Source organism: Myxine glutinosa, chromosome 2, assembly GCF_964187855.1.
Source record: "Myxine glutinosa chromosome 2, kmMyxGlut1.1, whole genome shotgun sequence".
Classification (NCBI taxonomy): Eukaryota; Metazoa; Chordata; class Myxini; order Myxiniformes; family Myxinidae; genus Myxine; species Myxine glutinosa.
Window position 1 is genome coordinate 64,647,054 of NC_136262.1, and position 23,114 is coordinate 64,670,167.

Here is a 23,114-nt window from a genome sequence, read left to right on the forward strand (position 1 = left end):
GGGGGGAGTTTTGAAAGTGGATGATTAATGAAAGACGAACATTTATAACAAATTGGGTTTATTGTGATTTTCAAGTTAGAGATCCGTTTAAGAACGATGGAGGAGGGGTGGAATGAATGAGAATTTAGAGCATGTCGTGATTTAGAGTTATAAGAGATTGAATATTTTTTTGAAGTGGAATGAGTTGGAGAGGAAATTGAAAAAAGCCTTTTAAATTGGAAGAAAAACAGCATGCTGTAATATACCACTGAATAAAACACTGCAGGGGGAAAAGTTTAAACATATTTAAACAGAACCGTGAAGAACAATCTAATATTCACAACAATACCAACGGGGAAAGGGAGCCGAGAGGGACAACCACGAGATTTGGTGGTCTTTCTGTTTTCAACAGACTCCTCTTCGGCCAAGCTCCCCCTGCTGTCCCCCCCCCCCCCCCCCAAATATTTCTGCAGGACGCACAAGATCTGCCAGCTACCCTCTTCTGGTGAAACCACCAAAATCAAGACTCTCTGCTCACCTTCACTTTCATTCCTCTTTTCTCCCACCTCTGGAACAAACTCCCACACTCTCTTCAATCCCACTCCTCCCTCTAGGTCTTCAAAACAGCTGTTCACCACCATCTCTTAAATTCCCCCGTCCAAAACCTTTATCTTTTATGCCCCCGTTAAAACACCCCAAATCCACCTCTTTCAATCTCCAACTTCTTTCCTGAAATTCCTAGTTGTGTCTATTTGTTTTATACCGTGTACCCCTTCCGCCTCTGGAACAGAGGTTGTCTCTCGCTCCCTTTATTACCTCCGCTACCAAAGGTGGATGGAGATTATGTTTTCACCCTCGTCTGTCTGTTTATTTGTTTGACTGTCCATTTGTCCGTTTGTGAACAAAATATCTCAAAAAGTTGTGGACGGATTCAGACGAAATTTGGCAGAAATGTAGCGTATGTGATAAGGACGAAATGATGAGATTTTGGTGAAGATCCGGATTCGGATCCGGCTACTAGAATTTTTAAAGCGATTCTTCACCATTGGGAGATAGGGTCAAAAACGATACATAGCAGGATATCTCAAAAAGTTGTGGACGGATTTGGACGAAACTTGGTGGACCAGTTGGGTGTCTGACAAGGACGATTCGATTTTTGTGAAGATCTGAATATGGATTCGGATATGAGAGTTATTTAATTTTTTAAAGTTATTCTTCACCATTGAGTGATCGGGATAAAACCAACATAGAGCAGGATATCTCAAAAAGTTGTGGACGGATTTGGAAGAAACTTGGTGAATAGATTGGGTGTGTGACAAGGACTGACCGATTCGATTTTGGTGAAGATCTGAATATGGATTCGGCTACAAGACTTATTTAATTTTTAAGCGATTCTTCACCATTGAGAGATCGGGTGAAAAGCGATATACAACATGATATTTCAAAAAAAAAGTACGGAGGAGTTATGAATAAACTTGGTGGACGAGTTGGTTAGTTGACAAGAACAAGCCGATTCGATTTTGGTTCAGGTCCGAATCCAGATCCGGCCTATCAGTGGGATACAAAACGTAAACTGTTCACCAGGTGGAGGTACGCTCTCCACCGAATGCCTTTCTAGTTTATTGTGTTTTATGGGTCTGTGCCTGTTCTCGTATGTAATGTGATAGCTCTTACACGAGCATTCACTCTGTATACAAAAAAAACCAACAAAAAAAACAACTATGTTCTATGTAACGTGTACTTCGGACGGTACTTACAAATACTTGTACACAGGAAGAGGACCGCAGGGCCTTTGTCCTATAGCCACTACTGCTGTCAATCCAAGACTTGGCACCATAGATGAAGGAAATGGAGACACGAGGGGAGATGAGACCAACACGCTGCAACATCGGCCTTTTTGCCCACCCGAGAAAATCCGTCATAGTCTTGAAGGCTATCTCGCCACTGGAGTACAACACAACACAGATGTAGATGAAACTCAACATGCCCTTGCATGATGTAACTAAATGGTTCGTACAAAATCAGAAAGAAACAGACCTTTATCAAAAATTGCTTTTAGCAAAACAAATCTTATTTCAAAAAACTTACAGAATGACTACTGGTATTATTTTAAATTTACTTTCGAGTCTCCATTTGTCACAACAGTGCACAACTGAACATACAGTGCATTCAGAAAGTATTCAGACCCCTTCACTTTTTTCACATTTTGTTATGTTGCAGCCTTTTGCTGAAATCGTTTAAATTCATTTTTTCCCTCATCAATCTACACTCAATACCCCATAATGACAAAAGAGAAAACAGGATTTTAGAAAGTTTTGCAAATTTATTAAAAAGAAAAAACTGAAACATCACATTGACATAAGTATTCAGACCCTTTGCTATGACACCTGAAATTTAGCTCAGGTGCCTCCCATTTCTCTTGATCATCTTTGAGATGTTTCTACACCTTGATTGGAGTCCACCTGTGGTAAATTCAATTGATTGGACATGATTTGGAAAGGCACACACCTGTCTATATAAGGTCTCACAGCTGACAATGCATATCAGAGCAAAATCCAAGCCATGAGGTCGAAGGAACTGCCTGCAGAGCTCAGAGACAGGATTGTGTCGAGGCACAGATCTGGGGAAGCCTACAAAAAAATTTCTGCTGCATTGAAGTTTCCCAAGAGCACAGTGGCCTCCATAATTCTTAAATGGAAGAGGTTTGGAACAACCAGGACTCTTCCGAGAGCTGGCCGCCCGGCTAAATTGAGCAATCGGGAGAGAAGGGCCTTGGTAAGAGAAGTGACCATGAACCCGATGGTCATTCTGGCTGAGCTCCAGAGATCCTGTGTGGAGATGGGAGAAACTTCCAGAAGGACAACCATTACTGCAACACTCCACCGATCTGGGCTTTTTGGCAGTGTGGCCAGACGGAAGCTTCTCCTCAGTGAAAGAAACATGAAAGCTCACTTGGAGTTTGCAAAAAAGCACATAAAGGACTCTCAGACTGTGAGAAACAAGATTCTGTGGTCTGATGAAACCAAGATTGAACTGTTTGGCTCCATCTGGCCACTCTGCCATGAAGCCCAGATCGGTGGTGCCTCGACAAAATCCTGTCTCTGAGCTCTGCAGGCAGTTCCTTCGACCTCATGGCTTGGATTTTGCTCTGATATGCATTGTCAGCTGTGAGACCTTATATAGACAGGTGTGTGCCTTTCCAAATCATGTCCAATCAATGGAATTTACCACAGGTGGACTCCAATCAAGGTGTAGAAACATCTCAAAGACGATCAAGAGAAATGGGAGGCACCTGAGCTACATTTCAAGTGTCATAGCAAAGGGTCTGAATACTTATGTCAATGTGATATTTCAGTTTTTTCTTTTTAATAAATCTGCAAAACTTTCTAAAATCCTGTTTTCTCTTTGTCATTGTGGGGTATTGAGTGTAAATTGATGAGTGAAAAAATGAATTTAAACGATTTCAGCATAAGGCTGCAACATAACAAAATGTGAAAAAAGTGAAGGGGTCTGAACACTTTCTGAATGCACTGTATGTGCCTCCCAGTATGTCTGCTGTATCACCATTGTGGTTGGACAGATAGCTTGACACCACCCACAATAATAAAGTGAAAAAAAAATCATACGTCCGCCATGTTGGTGCTATGGTAAGCCTAAGACATCTTCATAGCCGTCATGTTAAAAATCGCCATGCCCTCCCTATAAGTTTTCCGATAAAAGTAAAACCTAAGCTACTGTTAAAAGGATCATCGTCGATCAAAATGTTGGAGCCGATTGGCATCTTGAGCCTTGTGACGACAACAGTACATGTAGGCCTAAGGCTTCAGGCCTCTGGCCCATCAGTTAAGTTCAATGTTAGAAACGTCATATGCAATTATGCTGTTGCGAGTTTTCACCAAATGATATGCAACCCTTCAAATGACGTCATTGTAAAACAATTAACAATGTCAATAAATTTTAAACACTCTCACTTTAAATAGTTTTTCCAAGTACAAATGTCTCTATGTTTTGATTCTCTCCCCATTTTACTTGTCTGTATATTTAAATGTCGACTGTAATGCGTATTTGCAGTATTCATGTTATTGCAGTCATACCCGTTTCAAGTTATTGCGTCAACTTCAATGGCCAGATTCAGAAATTATCTGGTCAGGAAGGAAACATTTATAAAAACTAAGGTGGGAACACAGCAATGCGGGTTTAATGCACTTTTAAAGAGTGGAAAGCAATCTCGTGCCAAAGCCAAAGCCTAAAAGCTTCTCGGCTCCTGCCTAACCACGAGGTCACGCCCTGAGCAGTAGGCCATGGAAACTTCAGTCCGAAGCACTTTGAGCCAAGCACAGAGTACAAATGCGTGTCCACTGGGAGGAACATTGAGCCGTCTGGTTCTGGGTTTGAAAAATATTTGGCCGACTGCCACAAACACAATTAGAAAACGTTCTCATAGGGACTTAATTTCCAGGAGTTTCAATTTGACCAAAACGGACAACCTGATACGGTGCTCATAGTGGGCGCTGCACTACAGAGCACACCATAAAACCTACAGCAAAACCCAGAGCGCGCAATCAAACCTAGAGAGCACACATCAAGAACCGAGGTGAAAAAATTGACAAAAAGAAAAATAAATGGGTAAATAAAGATGAATGATTTGAAATAAAAAACAAAATTTCTAAAAAATTGAGAGTTGCAGACTTGTCACAATCGTCTGTATGCAGATGCGGGTTACTATCAGTTCTTGCAGAGGTGCTGCATCGCTGCTGATGCAGTGCCCCCTATAGGTGAGAGCAGGACTTTGCCATTTGGACAGGGTGCTGACAACGGATCCCACAAAGGACACCATGGGATCTTCAAAATCCACCAACGAATGCGAACAGATGGGACAACCAGTTTAACGTCCATCCGGTTTAAACAGCTGGGTCAGGATTCTAACCCAGGGTACATAGCTTTGAGGTGAGCATGCATACCTTTCGGCAGTCCTTCCAGCCTGACCTACAAAGCGATAACAATTAAAATTGAAAAGTTTGAATGAGTCAAAATCAAAAATGTGTACAATAATAAAATATGAACCATAATCTTTGGAGGTTTTTGTCATGAATATGCTGACTCAACGTGACCACCATTTTGCTTATGCACTTCCTCTGACCAGAGGAAGCAATTGTTCACCATTTTGTGATATGAGTACCCATCAGGAGAGTTGAGCAATTTCACAACTTTTGTCTTCAGCTCCAATTGAGCGTGCAGCCTCTTGTAAAGACTTGACTGTTCAAATGTCCCCATAAAAAGTACAACGTGGATTTAAGGCAGCGCCAAAAGTGATCTCTGCCATTCCACATCCTGGTCTATCTGGAAACTTAAAACAAATGACACCATTTTCAAAAGTTACACAAAGAACGTCAAGGGCAACTCTCAAAGTATAGTGTTACACTGTTCCACATGAAACGTTGTGTGCCCAAGTCCAAATTCCATAAAAGTAAAGATTCAGCATTCATATAGCATCAGTTCTTGCAGGGGCACAGATGACAGTTTATAGCTGCCATCTGCTTTAAAGTTGCCAATGATGCAGTGCCGCTTATAGGTTAGAGCAGGAATTTGTAGATTGTTCAGTGTGCCAGCGATAGTTCACCTACTCTTCGCGAAGGACACCACCGGAACTTTAATGTCCACAAACCAATGCTAACAGATGGAACAGAGTTTAACGTCCATCCCAGGACGGACCCACATTGATGAATCCCCCCTACCTGTAAAATACCAAGATGGCCGTTTATAGCTGGGTCAGAATTCAAACCTAGGCGAGGCAGCTTAGAGGTGAGAGTGCGTACCTCTAGCTAGGCCATCCTGTCGGCCCATATTCCATAAAAGTAAAAAGTAATTTTGAAACACAGAAAAATACCAAGCAGTCTCAATGAATACAACAGTAACACAGTTATATATTTAAAACCCCCTTACTCTTTTAAGGGGCCACCCTGTGTTTTGATGGTCTATAAATTTCAATGATAAATTTATGTGCAGAAATCAAACCTCACCACAGCTTTTGTTTGTTTGTCTATATTGTGAGAATGTGCAAAAGTCGATCAATCTAAATATTTATGGTTTTAGAAACAAGGTGATCACCAAGGTGGCATTTCAATCCAAAACTTGTCTTATCTGCAATTTTTTGCTTTTCAGAGTTTCCGTGCAAAAGCGATTATAATGACATGACTGTAAATTCCATCGGTTTGCGTTCAGTTATTCCAAGGTTTTAGCCATAAACTTGTGGACCCAAACAGAAACGTACTCGGTAGCTTCAATTGAAATCAAGGCAACAGTAATGTTTTATTGCGTGGATTATGGAGTTAAATCAACCTCTGAGAATTTAAACCTTCTTTACACCATGTCCAGTATCGTGGAGAAATATCATCCTTGACACTGACCAGAAGCCTTTCACAGCTCAGGACTGCGATGGTAATCGATTTAGTGCATTCTTTTGGTGCTTGCTGATGTTGGACAGACCTGATGTTTGACTAGAGCTGGAGCATTGATTTGGAATATGGCCAGGGTAATTCACTTATGCTTCATCAAAACACATCTTGGGATCTAAATTCCACCAGCAGCAATGCTAGCAGATGGGTCATCAGTTTGACGTACCATCTGACCAATGGGACACTCGATTGTTGCTCTTACACGAGCTTCGACTATGTATATACATACATATTTAAAAATAAAATAAAATAGGCAACACCCTGCCTGTGAAGCACCAATCCAATAATACAAGTGAGACGGAGAATCAAAACTAGACGACACAGATCGAAAGCAACTATCATACTTCTGTGCCATGCTGATGGTCCAAACTCGCAATTTCAAAGATTAGACCAGATATATTGCATTTCCATGGAAGAAGAACCGTCAATACATTCGAATATTGTCTATGATAATTTGGCATTTGGCTAATTTTTTCCAGCTAACTATATTTGCAGAAAATGTCAAATCTACTTAAGAGCAAGGAGCCAGCTGACATTCCTCAAAGGCCAGATGCAAAGGGGGCAGGCGTTAATTAGATACAAATCAATGTGCAATTGGACTTACAATATCTAGGAACATGTCATCCATCAGACTCACCTGGGCGCTTGTGCGTTGCAATGGTAAATGTATTCTGAGATTGTGTCATCTTGAAACATGGACGAAAATTTGGTGGTAAAGTCAGGACGAAACTTCTGAACCAAGCCCGGCCCTAAAAGAGCAGGAATGTAAGTTGATTTAAATTTGACTTGCCATAAAAAAAATTCTTTCCAGATTCAAATAAAACGAGAACGGCACTCCTTGCCGTCACGACGTCGACCGATATGCCTCCGCCCACATCATTACATCATGATACATACTTGAACCAAGTTTGATTTAAATCCCTTCAGCCTCACTCAAGTGTCAAATTTTTACCTGACATGACCTCTGACCTTTGATGCCGAAAACTAATCAGTTCATCTTTACATCATACTATATACTTATACCAAGTTTGGTCAAAATCCCATCATCGGTTCACAAGTTAGCGCAGTAATAGACCTTTGAACTTTGACCGATTGACCCGGTAATGTAATCCATTTATCTTTACATCATTATACATACTTGCACCAAGTTTGACTCGGTGCTCTTCAGCCGTTCTCAAGTTATAGTGGTACCAAAACCCAACCACAGAAGCTGCCTAACATGTGACCTCTTGATGTCGAAACCTAATCCATTCATCTTTTCATAATAATATATACTGACCTTTGATCTCTTGAACCCGTAATCTAATCAGTTCATCTCTTCGTCATTATACATACTGCTACCCAGTGGCGGAGTTAGGGTTTGTGGCACCTGGGGCAAAGAGTCAATACTAGTGCCCCACAGGCACTGGCATAGTCAGGAATGTATATTGGGAGGGTGAGGAGGAGGGTGGGAGGAGGACATATGAAAGAGAGCTAAGCTCCCCTACTCTTTCCAAAGAACATTGTGGGAACTATTGTGACCTGTAGGCGAGTGACAAACAGGCAGACAAACAAACAGACAGACAGAACAACAAAATCGACTGACCAATATGCTTCAAAAATCTTAACAAAGTAACAAAATAAAAAAGTAAAAAGTAAAAATAAAAAAGTAACAAAAAATATGCCGCACATATTATAACACTTGTGAAATCCCTAAAATAAGTTGGTGACCTTTGGCCTATGTTGACCTCAAAAATAATTGGTGGTTGAATTCAGTAATCTGAGATGCCAATCCTGTCCAAATTTCTTGAGGATTTGAGAAATTCCACCTTAAGTTGTTGACCTTTGGTATATGTTGACCTTTTGACCTCAAAATCAATAAGCTTCTTCCTTATGACCAACTCTACCATTTGGTGAAATTTCATAAAGATCAGTTTAAAATTGTGACCTGTAGGCGATTGACATACAGACAGACAAACGAAAAATCGGTCAGAGACCGAGGACTTGCCGGAATGTATTTTCTTATCATCCATTTTGGACAAATATGGCGGCCGAACCACGTGACCGCTAACGTCATCATTATTTGTTTTCTAAACTAATTTATTCCTTGATGATGCTCAAGAAATTGCATCTTGATCGGATGAAGTTTTGTATTTGTCGAATTATGACGTCATAATGGAGGCACCTATGACATCATCATTAACATAATTTTATTCCCCATGGAGTTCTTTGCAATGAGCCATGTCTCAATTTTTTCTATTCAGCACTTTCGGAGATATAGAGGTGCAAAGTTTTTCGGTTTTTCCAAGATGGCGGCCGAACCACGTGACGGATGACATCATCATTAATATATTTTATTCCCCATGGAGAGTTCTTTACAATGAGCCATGTCTCAATTTTTTCTATTTAGCACTTTCGGAGATATAGAGGTGCAAAGTTTTTCGGTTTTTCCAAGATGGCAGCCGAACCACGTGACCGATGACGTCATCAATTGGGCACAGTCTATTCCAGGGCAAGACAAATACGTGTGCAAAGTTTGGTGATTCTACGTGCAACGGTGTAGATGTAGTACTGCAAAGAGACAAACAGACAAACAGACAAACAGACAGACAGACAAACCAACCGATCAACATACTTGCCGGAATCTTTTCCGGCAAGTAACAAATGCACAAGACCAACCAATATACTTGAAAAATCTTAAATTTTTGCAAATAACAAACAGACAGAATAACCAAGTTGATCGACTAATATACTGGAAAAATCTTCGATTTTGCAAGTAACTAACAGACAGGGGTGAAAACATAACCTCCATCCACTTTCGGTGGTGGAGATAATTGTTGGATCGGCTCTTCACCGAAATCTTATCAATTAGTCCTTGTCACACACCCAACCTGTCCACCAAATGTCATCCGAATGCGTCCATAACTTTTTGAGATATGCTGCTCACAGATAGACAGCCAGTGATGAAAACATAACCTCCATCCACCTTTGGTAACGGAGGTAACTAGAAGATTTCTTAGAACAACTTACCTCCTGCTGTCTTTAAAAATAAATAAATGGGGGCAATACCCCCGGGCGTTCACCTGGTATAACAAGTGAATCCACTTGGATTCCGCCCAGGTTGGCACATGGAAATTATGATGTAGCATAATTATCATCTCGGGTCAAGATTTGAAATTATGCCATGGTTTTTGTAAAATTGCTACTAGTATTCACATTATGTACTTTCACCAAAACATACATCATCATAGAAACATAGATAGAATTTGGGTCCTCTGGGTCATTTGGGTCCTCTGGGTCATTTGGGTCATTTGGGTCCTCTGGGTCATTTGGGTCCTCTGGGTCCTCTGGGTCATTTGGGTCCTTTGGGTCATTTGGGTCCTCTGGGTCATTTGGGTCCTCTGGGTCATTTGGGTCCTCTGGGTCATTTGGGTCCTCTGGGTCCTCTGGGTCATTTGGGTCCTCTGGGTCATTTGGGTCATCTGGGTCATTTGGGTCCTCTGGGTCATTTGGGTCCTCTGGGTCATTTGGGTCCTCTGGGTCATTTGGGTCCTCTGGGTCATTTGGGTCCTCTGGGTCATTTGGGTCCTCTGGGTCATTTGGGTCCTCTGGGTCATTTGGGTCCTCTGGGTCATTTGGGTCCTCTGGGTCATTTGGGTCCTCTGGGTCATTTGGGTCCTCTGGGTCATTTGGGTCCTCTGGGTCATTTGGGTCCTCTGGGTCCTCTGGGTCCTCTGGGTCCTCTGGGTCCTCTGGGTCCTCTGGGTCCTCTGGGTCATTTGGGTCCTCTGGGTCATTTGGGTCCTCTGGGTCATTTGGGTCCTCTGGGTCATTTGGGTCCTCTGGGTCATTTGGGTCCTCTGGGTCATTTGGGTCCTCTGGGTCATTTGGGTCCTCTGGGTCATTTGGGTCCTCTGGGTCATTTGGGTCCTCTGGGTCATTTGGGTCCTCTGGGTCATTTGGGTCCTCTGGGTCATTTGGGTCCTCTGGGTCATTTGGGTCCTCTGGGTCATTTGGGTCCTCTGGGTCATTTGGGTCCTCTGGGTCATTTGGGTCCTCTGGGTCATTTGGGTCCTCTGGGTCATTTGGGTCCTCTGGGTCATTTGGGTCCTCTGGGTCATTTGGGTCCTCTGGGTCATTTGGGTCCTCTGGGTCATTTGGGTCCTCTGGGTCATTTGGGTCCTCTGGGTCATTTGGGTCCTCTGGGTCATTTGGGGCCTCTGGGTCATTTGGGGCCTCTGGGTCATTTGGGGCCTCTGGGTCATTTGGGGCCTCTGGGTCATTTGGGGCCTCTGGGTCATTTGGGGCCTCTGGGTCATTTGGGGCCTCTGGGTCATTTGGGGCCTCTGGGTCATTTGGGGCCTCTGGGTCATTTGGGGCCTCTGGGTCCTCTGGGTCCTCTGGGTCCTCTGGGTCATTTGGGTCCTCTGGGTCCTCTGGGTCCTCTGGGTCCTCTGGGTCCTCTGGGTCATTTGGGTCCTCTGGGTCATTTGGGTCCTCTGGGTCATTTGGGTCCTCTGGGTCATTTGGGTCCTCTGGGTCATTTGGGTCCTCTGGGTCATTTGGGTCCTCTGGGTCATTTGGGTCCTCTGGGTCATTTGGGTCCTCTGGGTCCTCTGGGTCCTCTGGGTCATTTGGGTCCTCTGGGTCATTTGGGTCCTCTGGGTCATTTGGGTCCTCTGGGTCATTTGGGTCCTCTGGGTCATTTGGGTCCTCTGGGTCATTTGGGTCCTCTGGGTCATTTGGGTCCTCTGGGTCATTTGGGTCCTCTGGGTCATTTGGGTCCTCTGGGTCATTTGGGTCCTCTGGGTCATTTGGGTCCTCTGGGTCATTTGGGTCATTTGGGTCATTTGGGTCCTCTGGTTCATTTGGGTCCTCTGGGTCATTTGGGTCCTCTGGGTCATTTGGGTCATTTGGGTCCTCTGGGTCCTCTGGTTCATTTGGGTCCTCTGGGTCATTTGGGTCCTCTGGGTCATTTGGGTCATTTGGGTCCTCTGGGTCATTTGGGTCCTCTGGGTCATTTGGGTCCTATATTCCTATCCTATAACATATATATCCTATAACCTATCCTATATATATCCTATATCATATAACATATATCCTATATATCCTATAACATAACATATAACAAATATATCCTATATTATGTACTAGCGAGCGGCCGCGTACCAGCCAAAGGGGTAGCCCATGGTTAGCCTAAATATAGATTTGATGACGTCATGTTTACACATCTGAGCGACAGAAACTGGCTACACATCTGAGCGACAGAAACGGAGCTTCACTTTTGGAGAGCCAGAAATTCCCAGGCAAACGCTATAACGCACCAGGTTTACAACCTGTGCGTTAATAAAGCAGTATACTACTCTGACTGAAGGTATTTTAAACAGTATCACGGTATTTTAAACCGATTCCAATGGTTGCTAGAAGAGAGGGCAGCATGTAGAATCATACTAACATAATCACAAGACTTTAAACAAACAAACAAACAAAATACTTATTTTGGGGGGGCCACCCCCCGTCACATCGTCGACACCAACAGACACAGAAACCAGCGTGATTACACCCACTATCGCTTGCGATGCTCGTTTAATTAGATATTTTACAACCTCCCCCTTCCGGTTGTTGTTGTTGTTTCCCAGCATCGTGACAGTACAGTCGAGTAACATGTATTCAAAAGTATCCAAACTCAATACAAACCATTATCATGACGCCCGCCTCCCCCATACTCCCTTCCCTCACCCCTCCCACCCCATATACCTCCTGAGACCTCAATTTTTCTAATGCCTTGAATAAGCATCGGTACTGAAGTGGTGATGTGGTTGATGAAGGTTGAAGTGGTGAAGTGGGTGATGAAGGTTGTGGTCAAGTTTCATCAGAGTTGTGTGCGTAGTTTCTGAGGAGAAAGCAAATACCAATTTTGGGGGGGAAATCCCCACAACATCCACTCCATTAGGGCCCGCTTTTTTAATGCCGTATACAAACTTGAGTTGCCACATACCAAATATCATTTGTGCCAAGTTTGGTCACAATCCCATCAGCGGTTTTGGAGAAGAAGCTTCAAGTGTTTACGGATTGACAACGCGCCATCACATAAGCTCCCCGAAACGACGTACCAGGTGAGCTAACAAGGGCATGGCCAGGGTCTACGAGCAGCAAATTTGATTAGTTGCAACATCAAAAAAAATGCCGTAATATTTTGTCCAACTACTGCTAAGCAGAAGAGTTTTGAAAGTATAAAAAGAGGTTTGTGTTCTGCAGTGTTCAAGTATATCATTCAATTGAAATTAAATAAAGATTCTAAAGGTTGTAGCAAAATTAAATTCAGAAGTTATAAACCGCCACTGATGCAGCTTCTTTTACGCCAACTTAAGAACTAGTTACATTAGTTCTTTGTGCCTGTTGTTTGTGTCCCTTATAGTAACGCCCTTAAAAACTAAGTTTCCTATTTGGAAAGATTTTCAATTTTGTTTGACTGAAGGCAAGCAGACAAAGCAAAATTATTATCTCACTTCTCTCTGTGCATGTGCAGCCTCCTCACTCTCTGCAGACCTGGACAAAATCACAGACTGGGCAAACAAGTGGAACATGTCTTTCAATCCTGACAAATCTCACACTCTTACGATGTCTTTCCGAAAAGACCGACTGGACAACCCTCCCATCCACTTTCTGAATAATCCTCTCCAAGAAGTTCTGTCACTCAAGCTTTTGGGTCTCACTATCTGCCATGATCTTTCCTGGGAAAACCACATTTCAAATCTGGTCTCCAAAGCCAGTCGCCGACTGGGCATCCTCCGTCGTGCCAAGTCCTTCCTTGGCACACCTGAGCTCCTCACCACATACAAGGCTTTCATCCGCAGCTCAATGGAATACTGCTCTCCCCTCTGGGCTGGTGCTCCTGCCTCACACCTAGCTCGTCTTCACGCTGTTGAAACCAAAGCGTTCAGAATCATTGGAATCTCCCGTGATGAAGCTAACTCCGAGGGCCTTTCACTCACTCGCCGCAGGCAGGTTGGTGGTCTTTCCGTCTTCTACCGACTCCTTTCCGGCCTTGCTCCTCCAGCTCTCTCTGGGCTCTGTCCCCCAAATATTCCCTCAGGTCGCACAAGATCTGCCTGCAACCCTCTTATGGTTAAACTGCCAAAATCAAGACTCCCTACTCACCTTCACTCCTCTTTTCTCCCAGCTCTGGAACAAACTCCCTCACTCTCTTCAATCCCACTCCACCCTCCAGGTCTTTAAAACAGCTGTTCACCACCATCTCTTATCTTCCCCCATCCAAAACCTTGATCTTTTCTACCCCCGCTAATTTCACCCCAAATCCACTTTTTGGAAATACCAACTTCTTTCCTGGAAGTCCTTGGTGTCCTTGTGTTTATACTTCTTCCACCCCCCCCCCCTCCCTTTCCAAGCTGCCTCCCCCCAAGCCCTCTCCCTCCCTCACATTCCCGATGTCCCTGCTCTCAAATGTTGTGTTTATGTGCTTCCCCTTCTCTCCCCATCTTGTCTACCGCTCCCCTTTTTATATACTTTGTTTGTTTGTCTGATTTGTTTGTGTGATAAATGTTAGCTCTTTCAAGAGCCTCGATTATGTATACAACAAAAAAAGAAAAAAGAAATAGAAAGTGTGATCGGGATGAATACAGATTCAAAGTCAACAGACAAGTTTGTTTTTAGATTCCTTTTCAAAATATAACATTCAATTGAAATCAAGTTGTTCCTCGACACGGCTCTCCACCTGGTGAGGTTCCGCGGTTCTACGGTGCGGGTCGTGTTTCATCTTTGGGCCTGTGGACTTAGCTCGGTTTTCCTTCTGGGTCGGCTCTGCACGGCAGGGAACTGGCAGACCAAGTGTGAGGCTTGGCAGAGATTCTGATCAGGGAGGATTGCGCGATGCAGACGAGGAGGATTGCCCGAGGGGGGCGAGGGTCAAACTGAGTGGTGGGCATAGAGTGTGAAAAGCATTTGCGGCGTTTCTTTGAAAAGTTACTTTTTTTTTTACTTTGCATTGAGTGCCTTGAGGGAGGCGAAGAGGGGAGCAAGTGGAGAAACAGCAGGGTGTGTGTGTTGAGATAGAAGGATTATGATAACAGAATAGGGTAGGAGGTCCAGCATGTCAGCAAGGGCAGCACTGCTGATTGATGACCTGAGTGTTCCAAACTAACCAAGATGGTACGAGCTCTGCCAGGCAGGCAGAGGTTCAGAGGCGAGATTCGGCTACATCGTTTGAATGTGGGATCAATGGGGAGGGGGTGGGGGGGAAGAGTTTAGGTGGTGGAAATGATGCAGATAAGGAGGTTGGAGGTGTTGTGTGAGCAGACCAGATGAAAAGGGGACAGGGTGAGGAAGTTGGTAGGAGGATACAATATGTTGCACGCAGGTGGGGATAGAAAGGGTAATGGCGTTGGAATAATAGTTTTTGACAAGATCAGCAAGCAGATGGCCAGAGTAGAAATATGAGAGGGATGGATAGTTATGGCATGGATGATGGGACAGAGGCAAATGGTGTGTTATGTCAGCATATGGGCCACAAACGGAAAGGTCTAGGATGGAGAAGCAGGATGATGGGAATGGTTGAGATGGAGGTGATACTGAAGCGCGGCGTTACGCGCGCTGCTTGTGAGCAAGGAGGAAGCGGACAAGCGGTAACATATAAACGTCTTTATTGTAAGACTACACTGTAACACTAAACTCCTCCGGGCTGGTCGCCCGGGGTATATCATGAGGCCACGCCTACCCCTCGGGCGTGGCCACCGCCCACTCGGTGCGTGGAATGATGTCACCACGCCAGTGGGCTTTTGTGTCCGCCACACGCGCCCCCCCAGAATTCCCGCGCACCTGGAGGGCCAGTTTGCGGGGCAGACGAATGACCCGGCCGAAGCGCCCCCTGGCGATCGGCGGCGTCCGGGGTGCAGGGATACCAGGTGGGATGCCCCTGGCTGCCCCTGGGATGGGTGCAGGACCGGGGGGCGCCGTGGCGGCGGGGCTGGGCGGTGCCGGGGGTCCGCCCGCAGGAGGGCGGCCCCGACGTGGGGGTCGGGCCACTGGCGGTGGATGGTCCACATCGAGGTGGGCCGGCTCGAGGCGGTCTACCGAAACGCGGTCAGGAGTACCGCCGATGTCCAGGGTGAAGTGCTTCGCCCCGGTCTCCAGCACGCGGAAAGGCCCGTCGTACGGGGGCCGCAGTGGTGTCCGATGGGCATCGTGGCGGACGAAGACGTACTCCGCCGTGCGAAGCTCCGGGGCGACGTGCGTCGGTGGGTGCCCGTGGCATGCCGTTGGCACCGGGGCGAACCTCTGGGCGGTCTCTTGCAGAGCGGAGCGCTGCTGTGCCGCGGACCATGGTGCCGTGGAGTCGGGGAGGAACTCGCCCGGCACCCGCAGCGGTTGCCCGAAGACCAACTCCGCCGCGGATGCGCGCAGGTCCTCCTTGGGCGCCGTCCGGAGGCCCAGCAGGACCCAGGGGAGCCTGTCGACCCAGCCGCCGTCGCGGAGGGTGGCCCGGAGCGCGGCCTTCAATGAGCGGTGAAATCGCTCACACAGGCCGTTAGCCTGGGGGTGGTAGGCCGTGGTTCGGTGCAGCCGGACCCCGAGCCCCTGCGCAACCGCCCCCCAGAGCTCCGAGGTGAACTGGGGGCCGCGGTCGGATGAGATGTCTGAGGGGGCGCCGAACCGGGCGACCCAGGTGGCGATGAAAGCCTGCGCGACATCGGCCGCCGTTGTCGACGCCAAGGGCACGGCCTCCGGCCACCGGGTGGTGCGGTCCACCATGGTGAGGACGTAGGTGAAACCCCGCGAGGGGGGCAGAGGTCCCACCAGGTCCACGTGGACGTGGTCAAACCGGCGTTCCGGCACCGTGAACGGGGCCAACGGGGCCTGGGTGTGCCGGTGCACCTTGGCGCGCTGGCACGCGAGGCACGTCCTGGCCCAGCCGCGGACGGCCTTCCGGAGGCCATGCCAGACGAACTTGTCGGCGATCAGCCTTTGGGAGGCCCTCGCGCCCGGGTGGGACAGGCCGTGGATGGCGTCAAACACCTGGCGCTGCCAGCCCGCGGGCACAATGGGGCGAGGACGCCCGAGGGAGACGTCGCACAAGAGAGCCGCGCCCGCGCCGTCGAACGGCACCTCGGTGACGCGGAGGCCCGTGACGGCGGTCCGCAAGGCCTGGACGTCGGGGTCAGCGGCCTGGTCCGCTGCCATCCGGGCATAGTCGATGCCGAGGTGGACTGCGTGGGCGACGGCCCGGGAAAGGCAATCCGCCACCGGGTTGTCCTTCCCCGCGACGTGCTGGATGTCCGTCGTGTACTCGGACACGGCCGAGAGGTGACGCTGCTGCCGGGCCGACCACGGCTCGGTGACCTTGCCCATCGCGAAGATCAGCGGCTTGTGGTCGACGAAGGCAGTGAACGCCCGGCCCTCGAGCAGATGGCGGAAGTGCCTGACCGCCAAGTGAAGTCCGAGCAACTCGCGGTCGAAGGTACTGTAACGGCGTTCGGGCGGGCGAAGCTGCCGGCTAAAGAACGCCAGCGGTTGCCAAGCTCCACGCACCCATTGCTCGTGCACCGCGCCCACCGCGTAGTCCGAGGCATCGGTGGTGAGGGCGATCGGTGCATCGGGCGCCGGGTGCGCGAGCATGGTGGCGTAAGCCAAGGCGAGCTTCGCGCCCGTGAACGCCGTGTCCATCTGCTCGGTCCAGGTAACGTCGCCTTTGCCCGGCTTACCTCGGAGAGCTTCGTGCAGGGGGCGCAGGAGCTGGGCGATACGGGGCAGGAACCGATGGTAAAAGTTCACCATGCCCAGGAACTCCTGCAGCCCTCTGATCGTGCGGGGGCGCGGAAACCCCTTCACCGCCTCCACCTTGGCCGGCAGGGGGACGGCGCCGTGCCTGGTGACACGGTGCCCCAGAAAATCGATTGTGGCGGCGCCGAACCGGCACTTTGCGGGGTTCACAATCAGGCCATGCTGGCCCAGGCGTTCGAAGAGCGTGCGGAGGTGGCGTAGGTGCTCTTCGCGGGACGCGCTGGCGACGAGGATATCGTCCAGGTAGACGTAGACAAAATCCAAGTCGCGCAGGACGCTGTCCATCAGTCGCTGGAACGCCTGAGCCGCATTCTTCAGACCGAAGGGCATGCTCAGGAACTCGAAGAGTCCGAATGGCGTGATGACCGCCGTCTTCGGGACGTCCTCCGGCCTGACGGGGACCTGATGGTAGCCGCGTATGAGGTCCACCTTCGAGAAGAAGGACCTGCCCGCCAAACGGGCGGAAAAGTCCTGAATGTGGGGGACGGGGTAGCGGTCGGGAGTCGTGGCGTCATTGAGACGGCGATAGTCCCCGCACGGTCGCCATCCCCCGCCGGGCTTCGGCAAGATGTGCAGCGGCGACGCCCAAGCGCTCTCTGAGCGCCGAACGATGCCGAGTCGCTCCAGGGTAGCGAACTCCGCTTTTGCCACCGCCAGCTTCGTCGGCTCGAGGCGGCGTGCCCGGGCGTAGACCGGTGGCCCGACGGTGGGGATGTGATGGGCCACCCCGTGCTTGACGGCCCCCGCCGAGAAGGTGGGCCGCGTGAGGGCCGGGAAGCCGGCGAGGAGGCGGGTGAATGCGTCCGCTGCCGGAAGCGTACAGACCAACGTGGCCGGAACCGAATCGTTCGGCAAGCCGCTTGGCAAGCCGCTCGTTGAGCTGGGCAACGCACATGCGAGCGAGCTGAACGTCTCGGCCTGGACAAGCCGTCTGCGCTTGACGTCGACCAGGAGCCCATTAGCGCACAGGAAGTCCGCGCCAAGCAGTGCCATGGGCACGTCGGCGGTGACGAACGTCCATCGGAAAACCTGCCCTCCAAACCGCAGAGAGAGGCAGCGTTTTCCGTACGTACGGATGGGCGTCCCGTTCGCGGCAAGCAGCGCGGGGCCCCCACCCGCGGCATGCTTGTCTGACGTGCCGGCGGGAATGACACTCACCTGTGCTCCCGTGTCGCACAGGTAACGGCGCCCGGAGAAGGTGTCCGTTATGAACAGCAGGCTGCTCGAACGGCCGGCGCTCATCGCCACAATTGAGCGCCGGCCCGGGCGTTTCCCGACCCGTTGAAGGAGCACGGCGGATGACACCGCCGAGCTTCGTGGCCGAACTTGGCGTGGAACCAGCACCAGGTGGTGGAGCTGGAGGAGTGCGGCTGGCTCCGCCAGGCCGGTGGAGTCGACGGGTTTCCCCGCGGTGGCGGTTTTCGCCGCGGCGGTGGGCGGGGCGTGGCGGCGTTCACGAGGTGAGTATCAGCATGCTGCTGAACCACAGCGTGCTGTAGAAGATGATGCTGTGGAACATCAGCGTGCTGTAGAAGATGATGCTGTGGAACATCAGCGTGCTGTAGAAGATGATGCTGTGGAACATCAGCGTCGAAGGCCGTGACGGCCACGCCAACGCTCGCCCGCGTGTCCGAAGCGGCGAAGTACTTGTCCGCCTCGGCCGCCAATGCTCGGGGTTCCGTTAGCCCGGTCCCGGCCAACGCGAGGCGAACCTGCGCTGGAAGTTGGCGACGGAAAAGCGCCCGGAATAGCGAACCGGGGGCTTCGTCGCCCAACAGTGACAGCATATGGTCCATTCGGACCGACGGGCGCGTCTCACCGAGCTCGGGGAGATCCAGGGGGCAGTCGGCCCGTGCGTCGTCCGTGAGGCTGAACGTGGCTAGGAGTAGCCGCTTGAGTGCCTCGTACTTGTGGCCGTCCGGTGGGTGGCGAAGGACGGACACAACTCGAGCGGCCGTGCCGGGCCCGAGGGAGGCGACGACGTGGCAGTAGCGCGTGTCATCGCCGGTGAGGTGCCGAAGCTGAAATTGGGCTTCGGCCTGGACGAACCAGACTTCGGCCTGAGCCTCCCAAAATTCCGGAAGTTTGACGAAGGCGGCCATGGCGATGGCGTCACGTGTGGAAGGATCGCTCCGGCAGATCCAACGTCGAGGGTCACCAGTGAAGCGCGGCGTTACGCGCGCTGCTTGTGAGCAAGGAGGAAGCGGACAAGCGGTAACATATAAACGTCTTTATTGTAAGACTACACTGTAACACTAAACTCCTCCGGGCTGGTCGCCCGGGGTATATCATGAGGCCACGCCTACCCCTCGGGCGTGGCCACCGCCCACTCGGTGCGTGGAATGATGTCACCACGCCAGTGGGCTTTTGTGTCCGCCACAATACTGTGCATTGTGGGGGACAGAGCATGTCAGAGTTTAACGAGCATGTCGGAGTAGCGGATCCTGGTGAAGAGGAATGTGTTGGTAAATTTGGTTAGGGAAAAGGGAAAAGAGAAGGTCAAGAGCTGTTGGAGCTGATGGCAAGGAATGGGATGGCCATAGGTGGTTCATTTTTTCAAAAGCGGAAAAACCACAAGATTACCTATAGGAGTGGTGGTGGTAAGGGAGCGACAGCTGTGGAGGGTTGAGGATTGGAAGGTAGTGGCAGGAGAGCATGTCACCTCCCAGCACAAGCCTGTGGTGTTTGTGGTAAGGATGAAGAAAAGGAGGAAGGTTAAGAGCAGAGGTCGGAAGGTTATTAGGTGGGGGAAGTGTTGAGGAAATGTCGCCGTAGATTACAATGTGAGGGTAAGGGCCAGGTATGAACAACTTAGCAAAGAAGCGGAAGGTTTAGAGAAGGAGTGGAAGAAGTACTGAGAGGCATTTAGGGGAATTGCATAAGTGTTGTGTGGAAAGACGTCCAGAAAGGGTGCACCATCTTGGCATAGAAACCAGGTATGGTGGACAGAGGAAATAACGAAGGCAGTTTGTGAAAAGAAGGAGTTTTGGGAAAGGACAAGGAAGATCAAGGATAGAGGGAAGCAACCGGATGCGAGGTTGGTGCACCTGTATGGGCAGAAGAAGAAAGCAGCGAGGAGAGCTGTGGATAAGGCGAGGAATGATATGGAAGAGGCTGTGTACAACAAGTTGGAAAAGGATGGTGGGAATAAGATGATCTATAAATTGGCTCGTAACAGGAGTGAGGATAGTAAGGACATGAAGGGAGGGGCGGTGATTAAGGATGGAGGCGGGAGGCTAGTGATAGAGACGGGCGCAGTACTGAAGGTGTGGGGAGGATATTTCATACAGCTGTTGAACCAGAAAGGAAGCAACAGCTAGCTGGAGCTAACCAGTTATGTGGAGGGAAAAGTATATACTAGTAATAATATGAATTGGAAGAAAAAATATATTTTTAAAGTTTTTTCTTGACCTCATTGTACTTTATGTGTCATCGTCAAGAGCCATCGTATGTACGGCATGCAACATTTAGGAGAACAAAGGGAAAATAGCAAAGTACGACTTCTACTCTCCAGGACTTAAAGATTTAAGACGACCCAAATTACTGTAATTTGAACCTGTACTCACCCATTAACTCTTCTCTTCTCACTGACCTTTCCCCCTTTATCAAAATAAGGCTCATCTATTCAATTAATCCTGTTCTTGCATCCTGTGTACATCACAAAGCAACTCATCTATTTTCACTAAAGCTTCCCTTGTCCACCTGTTCTCCTCCCTGCCACCCTCTGTCACCGAGGCCTTCCCTGAGCCATAATCTCTGCACAAAAATGATTGGAAATCAAACTCGCATTATAATCCTACCAATGGTCGAGATATTCCCAATGAAATACCATCTCTTTGGTTACATCTATAACCATTCTTTTAACTAGGAGCCCCACCTTATCTGAGGAGCCACAAGCACAGTGGCATAATCACACCCACGGAATTGATGCAAACAGCTGACAGCACGCTACTGCGGACACCACATGATGAAGTCCTTGAAAGTTAAGGAAGTCGTACCAATCATTGTTGCTCTCAGCATATTTTCTACTGTGTTTCCCTGTTTTTTGTTATTCAAACACGGTATGCTCTATATTGTATGTACTTAGTCCTTGGTACGTAAACTTTACAAAATAGTTAAATCTTTAATGTGAACCTCGATGTACATTTTTATTTTTAATCCACAAACATTCTGCTTACTAAGTAAAAGGATCCACGTAAGGACAATTTAACTCAGCTCAGAACCATCTCTCTGGCTTACCCCAAGGCCCGGCTATCCTTAAACCAGCCAGCAAATTGAACTGGCCCACAAGAAGACTGGCAGCACGGAGCCATGTAGGAAGACGATCCTCGAAATTTTGGGGCTTCTCCGGAAAGCCCCAAGGGTCAACCAAAATGAGGTGCTTCACCCTGAGAAAAACAAGTTTAATAAAGGTGAGGAATGTGATCCACACTTAATTTGCTATTACATTTGTGTTAATGGCAAGTGCATGTTGATAATATTTGTGCTGTAGTTATTTGATTGCTCATCTTATGTGTTCTCTCAATATAATGGAGCTTTTAAAGGAAAGCAGAGACCTTTCTGGATGCTCTATTGCATAAGATGCAGCCAAGAACCCACCAAGACTGTGGCCCAACAGAACCATCTGTGGTAGGCCCAATGCCTCCCGCCAGGCCTCAATAGACTCAACAAAACAACGCTCCACAGCACAGGCGTCATGTACAAAACGGGGCCGAGAACTTCTGCCAAACCCAAGCAAGTCGAAGGCATGAACGGTCCTGCGACTGGCGAGCGCATCCAGGTTTAGGGCCCACAAGCCCACGCCTCCTGCAAAGCCGTGGATGAGCACAAGTGGTGTTCGATGATAGGCTGCCTTTTTATCTGCACACACGGTCACTGTCCAAAGGCATTCCCTGGTTGAGCAAGGTACAAAACGGGAGAGCACGGGCACCTTGAGACCTGGAATGCACGGGACGCACCAAACATAGGCAGAGGTGAGGAATGAAGGTGGTAATCATAGCATTTACCAAGGCATTTACCATTTACCTACAAGTTGCCAGTTTCTATATAGTATTTTTAATATAGAACAAGTAAAGAAGTCCTTATTGTTATAAATGCCCAAATTTTTTTTTTTTTTCAATGATCAGTTTCCAAAATATCAGTTAATGTAACACATATGATTCGTTCCCTAGGTTAGAGACCCTTAACCCTGTAAATTGGCACTAACATTAATAATATAAACTAGAGCGGCACTCTTTAGAGCACATACCTCCACCAGGTTGAACAGTTTAAGTTTTGTATACACCGCTAGGCCGAATCTGGATTCGGACCTGAACCAAAATCTAATCAGCTTGTTCTTGTCACATACCCAACTCATCCACCAAGTTTTGTCATAAACCATCCACAACTTTTTGAAATATCGTGTTAGAAATGAAGAATCGCTTCGGAAATAAAAAGTTCTCATATATGGATCCGGATCTCCACTAAAATCGACCTGATTCGCCCTTGCCACACACCCAACCGATCCACAAAGTTTAGTCCGAATCTGTCCAAAACCTTTTGAGATATATTGCTCATAGACAGGGGTGAAAACATAACCTCCGTCCACCTCTATTGCCCGAGGTAAAAATTGGGGGGGGGGGGGCGGGGGAGGAAGGGAAGGGTGAGCGGGAATCAGGAGGATGAGTGAACGGGGAGCAGGCGGAGGGGTGAGTGAAGGGGGAGCAGGAGGAGGGGTGAGAGAGGAGTGGGAGGAGAGGGGAGCAGGAGGAGAGGGGAGCAGGGATCATGATTACTTTTGTCTGCAAAGCATACAGAACGATGCGATTTCATTTTAAAACATCCGTTTTACATCAGATTTGGTTTAAATCTGTGTGGAACACCCCGAGGGACCTCTAAAAATACAAATACAAGTTGAGTCGACCC

The 23,114-nt window shown here is 48.5% G+C and overlaps 1 protein-coding gene across 5 annotated transcripts in view; it reads right to left on the reverse strand.

Annotated features, from left to right (window-relative positions):
* Nucleotides 1–23,114, reverse strand: part of LOC137421724 ((Lyso)-N-acylphosphatidylethanolamine lipase) — a 62,178-nt gene that overhangs the window by 8,826 nt on the left and 30,238 nt on the right. For 4 of the 5 annotated variants that reach the window (XM_078773387.1, XM_078773386.1, XM_078773385.1 and 1 more), the window contains 4 exons: nucleotides 21,767–22,148; nucleotides 21,450–21,598; nucleotides 7,072–7,183; nucleotides 1,737–1,923 (listed from right to left, as the gene is read on the reverse strand). In XM_078773387.1, coding sequence (XP_078629513.1) covers nucleotides 1,737–1,923; nucleotides 7,072–7,183; nucleotides 21,450–21,598; nucleotides 21,767–22,148 — 830 coding nt within the window. The remainder of the gene's footprint in view (nucleotides 1–1,736; nucleotides 1,924–7,071; nucleotides 7,184–21,449; nucleotides 21,599–21,766; nucleotides 22,149–23,114) is intronic. The other variant, XM_078773389.1, reaches the window with a different exon arrangement.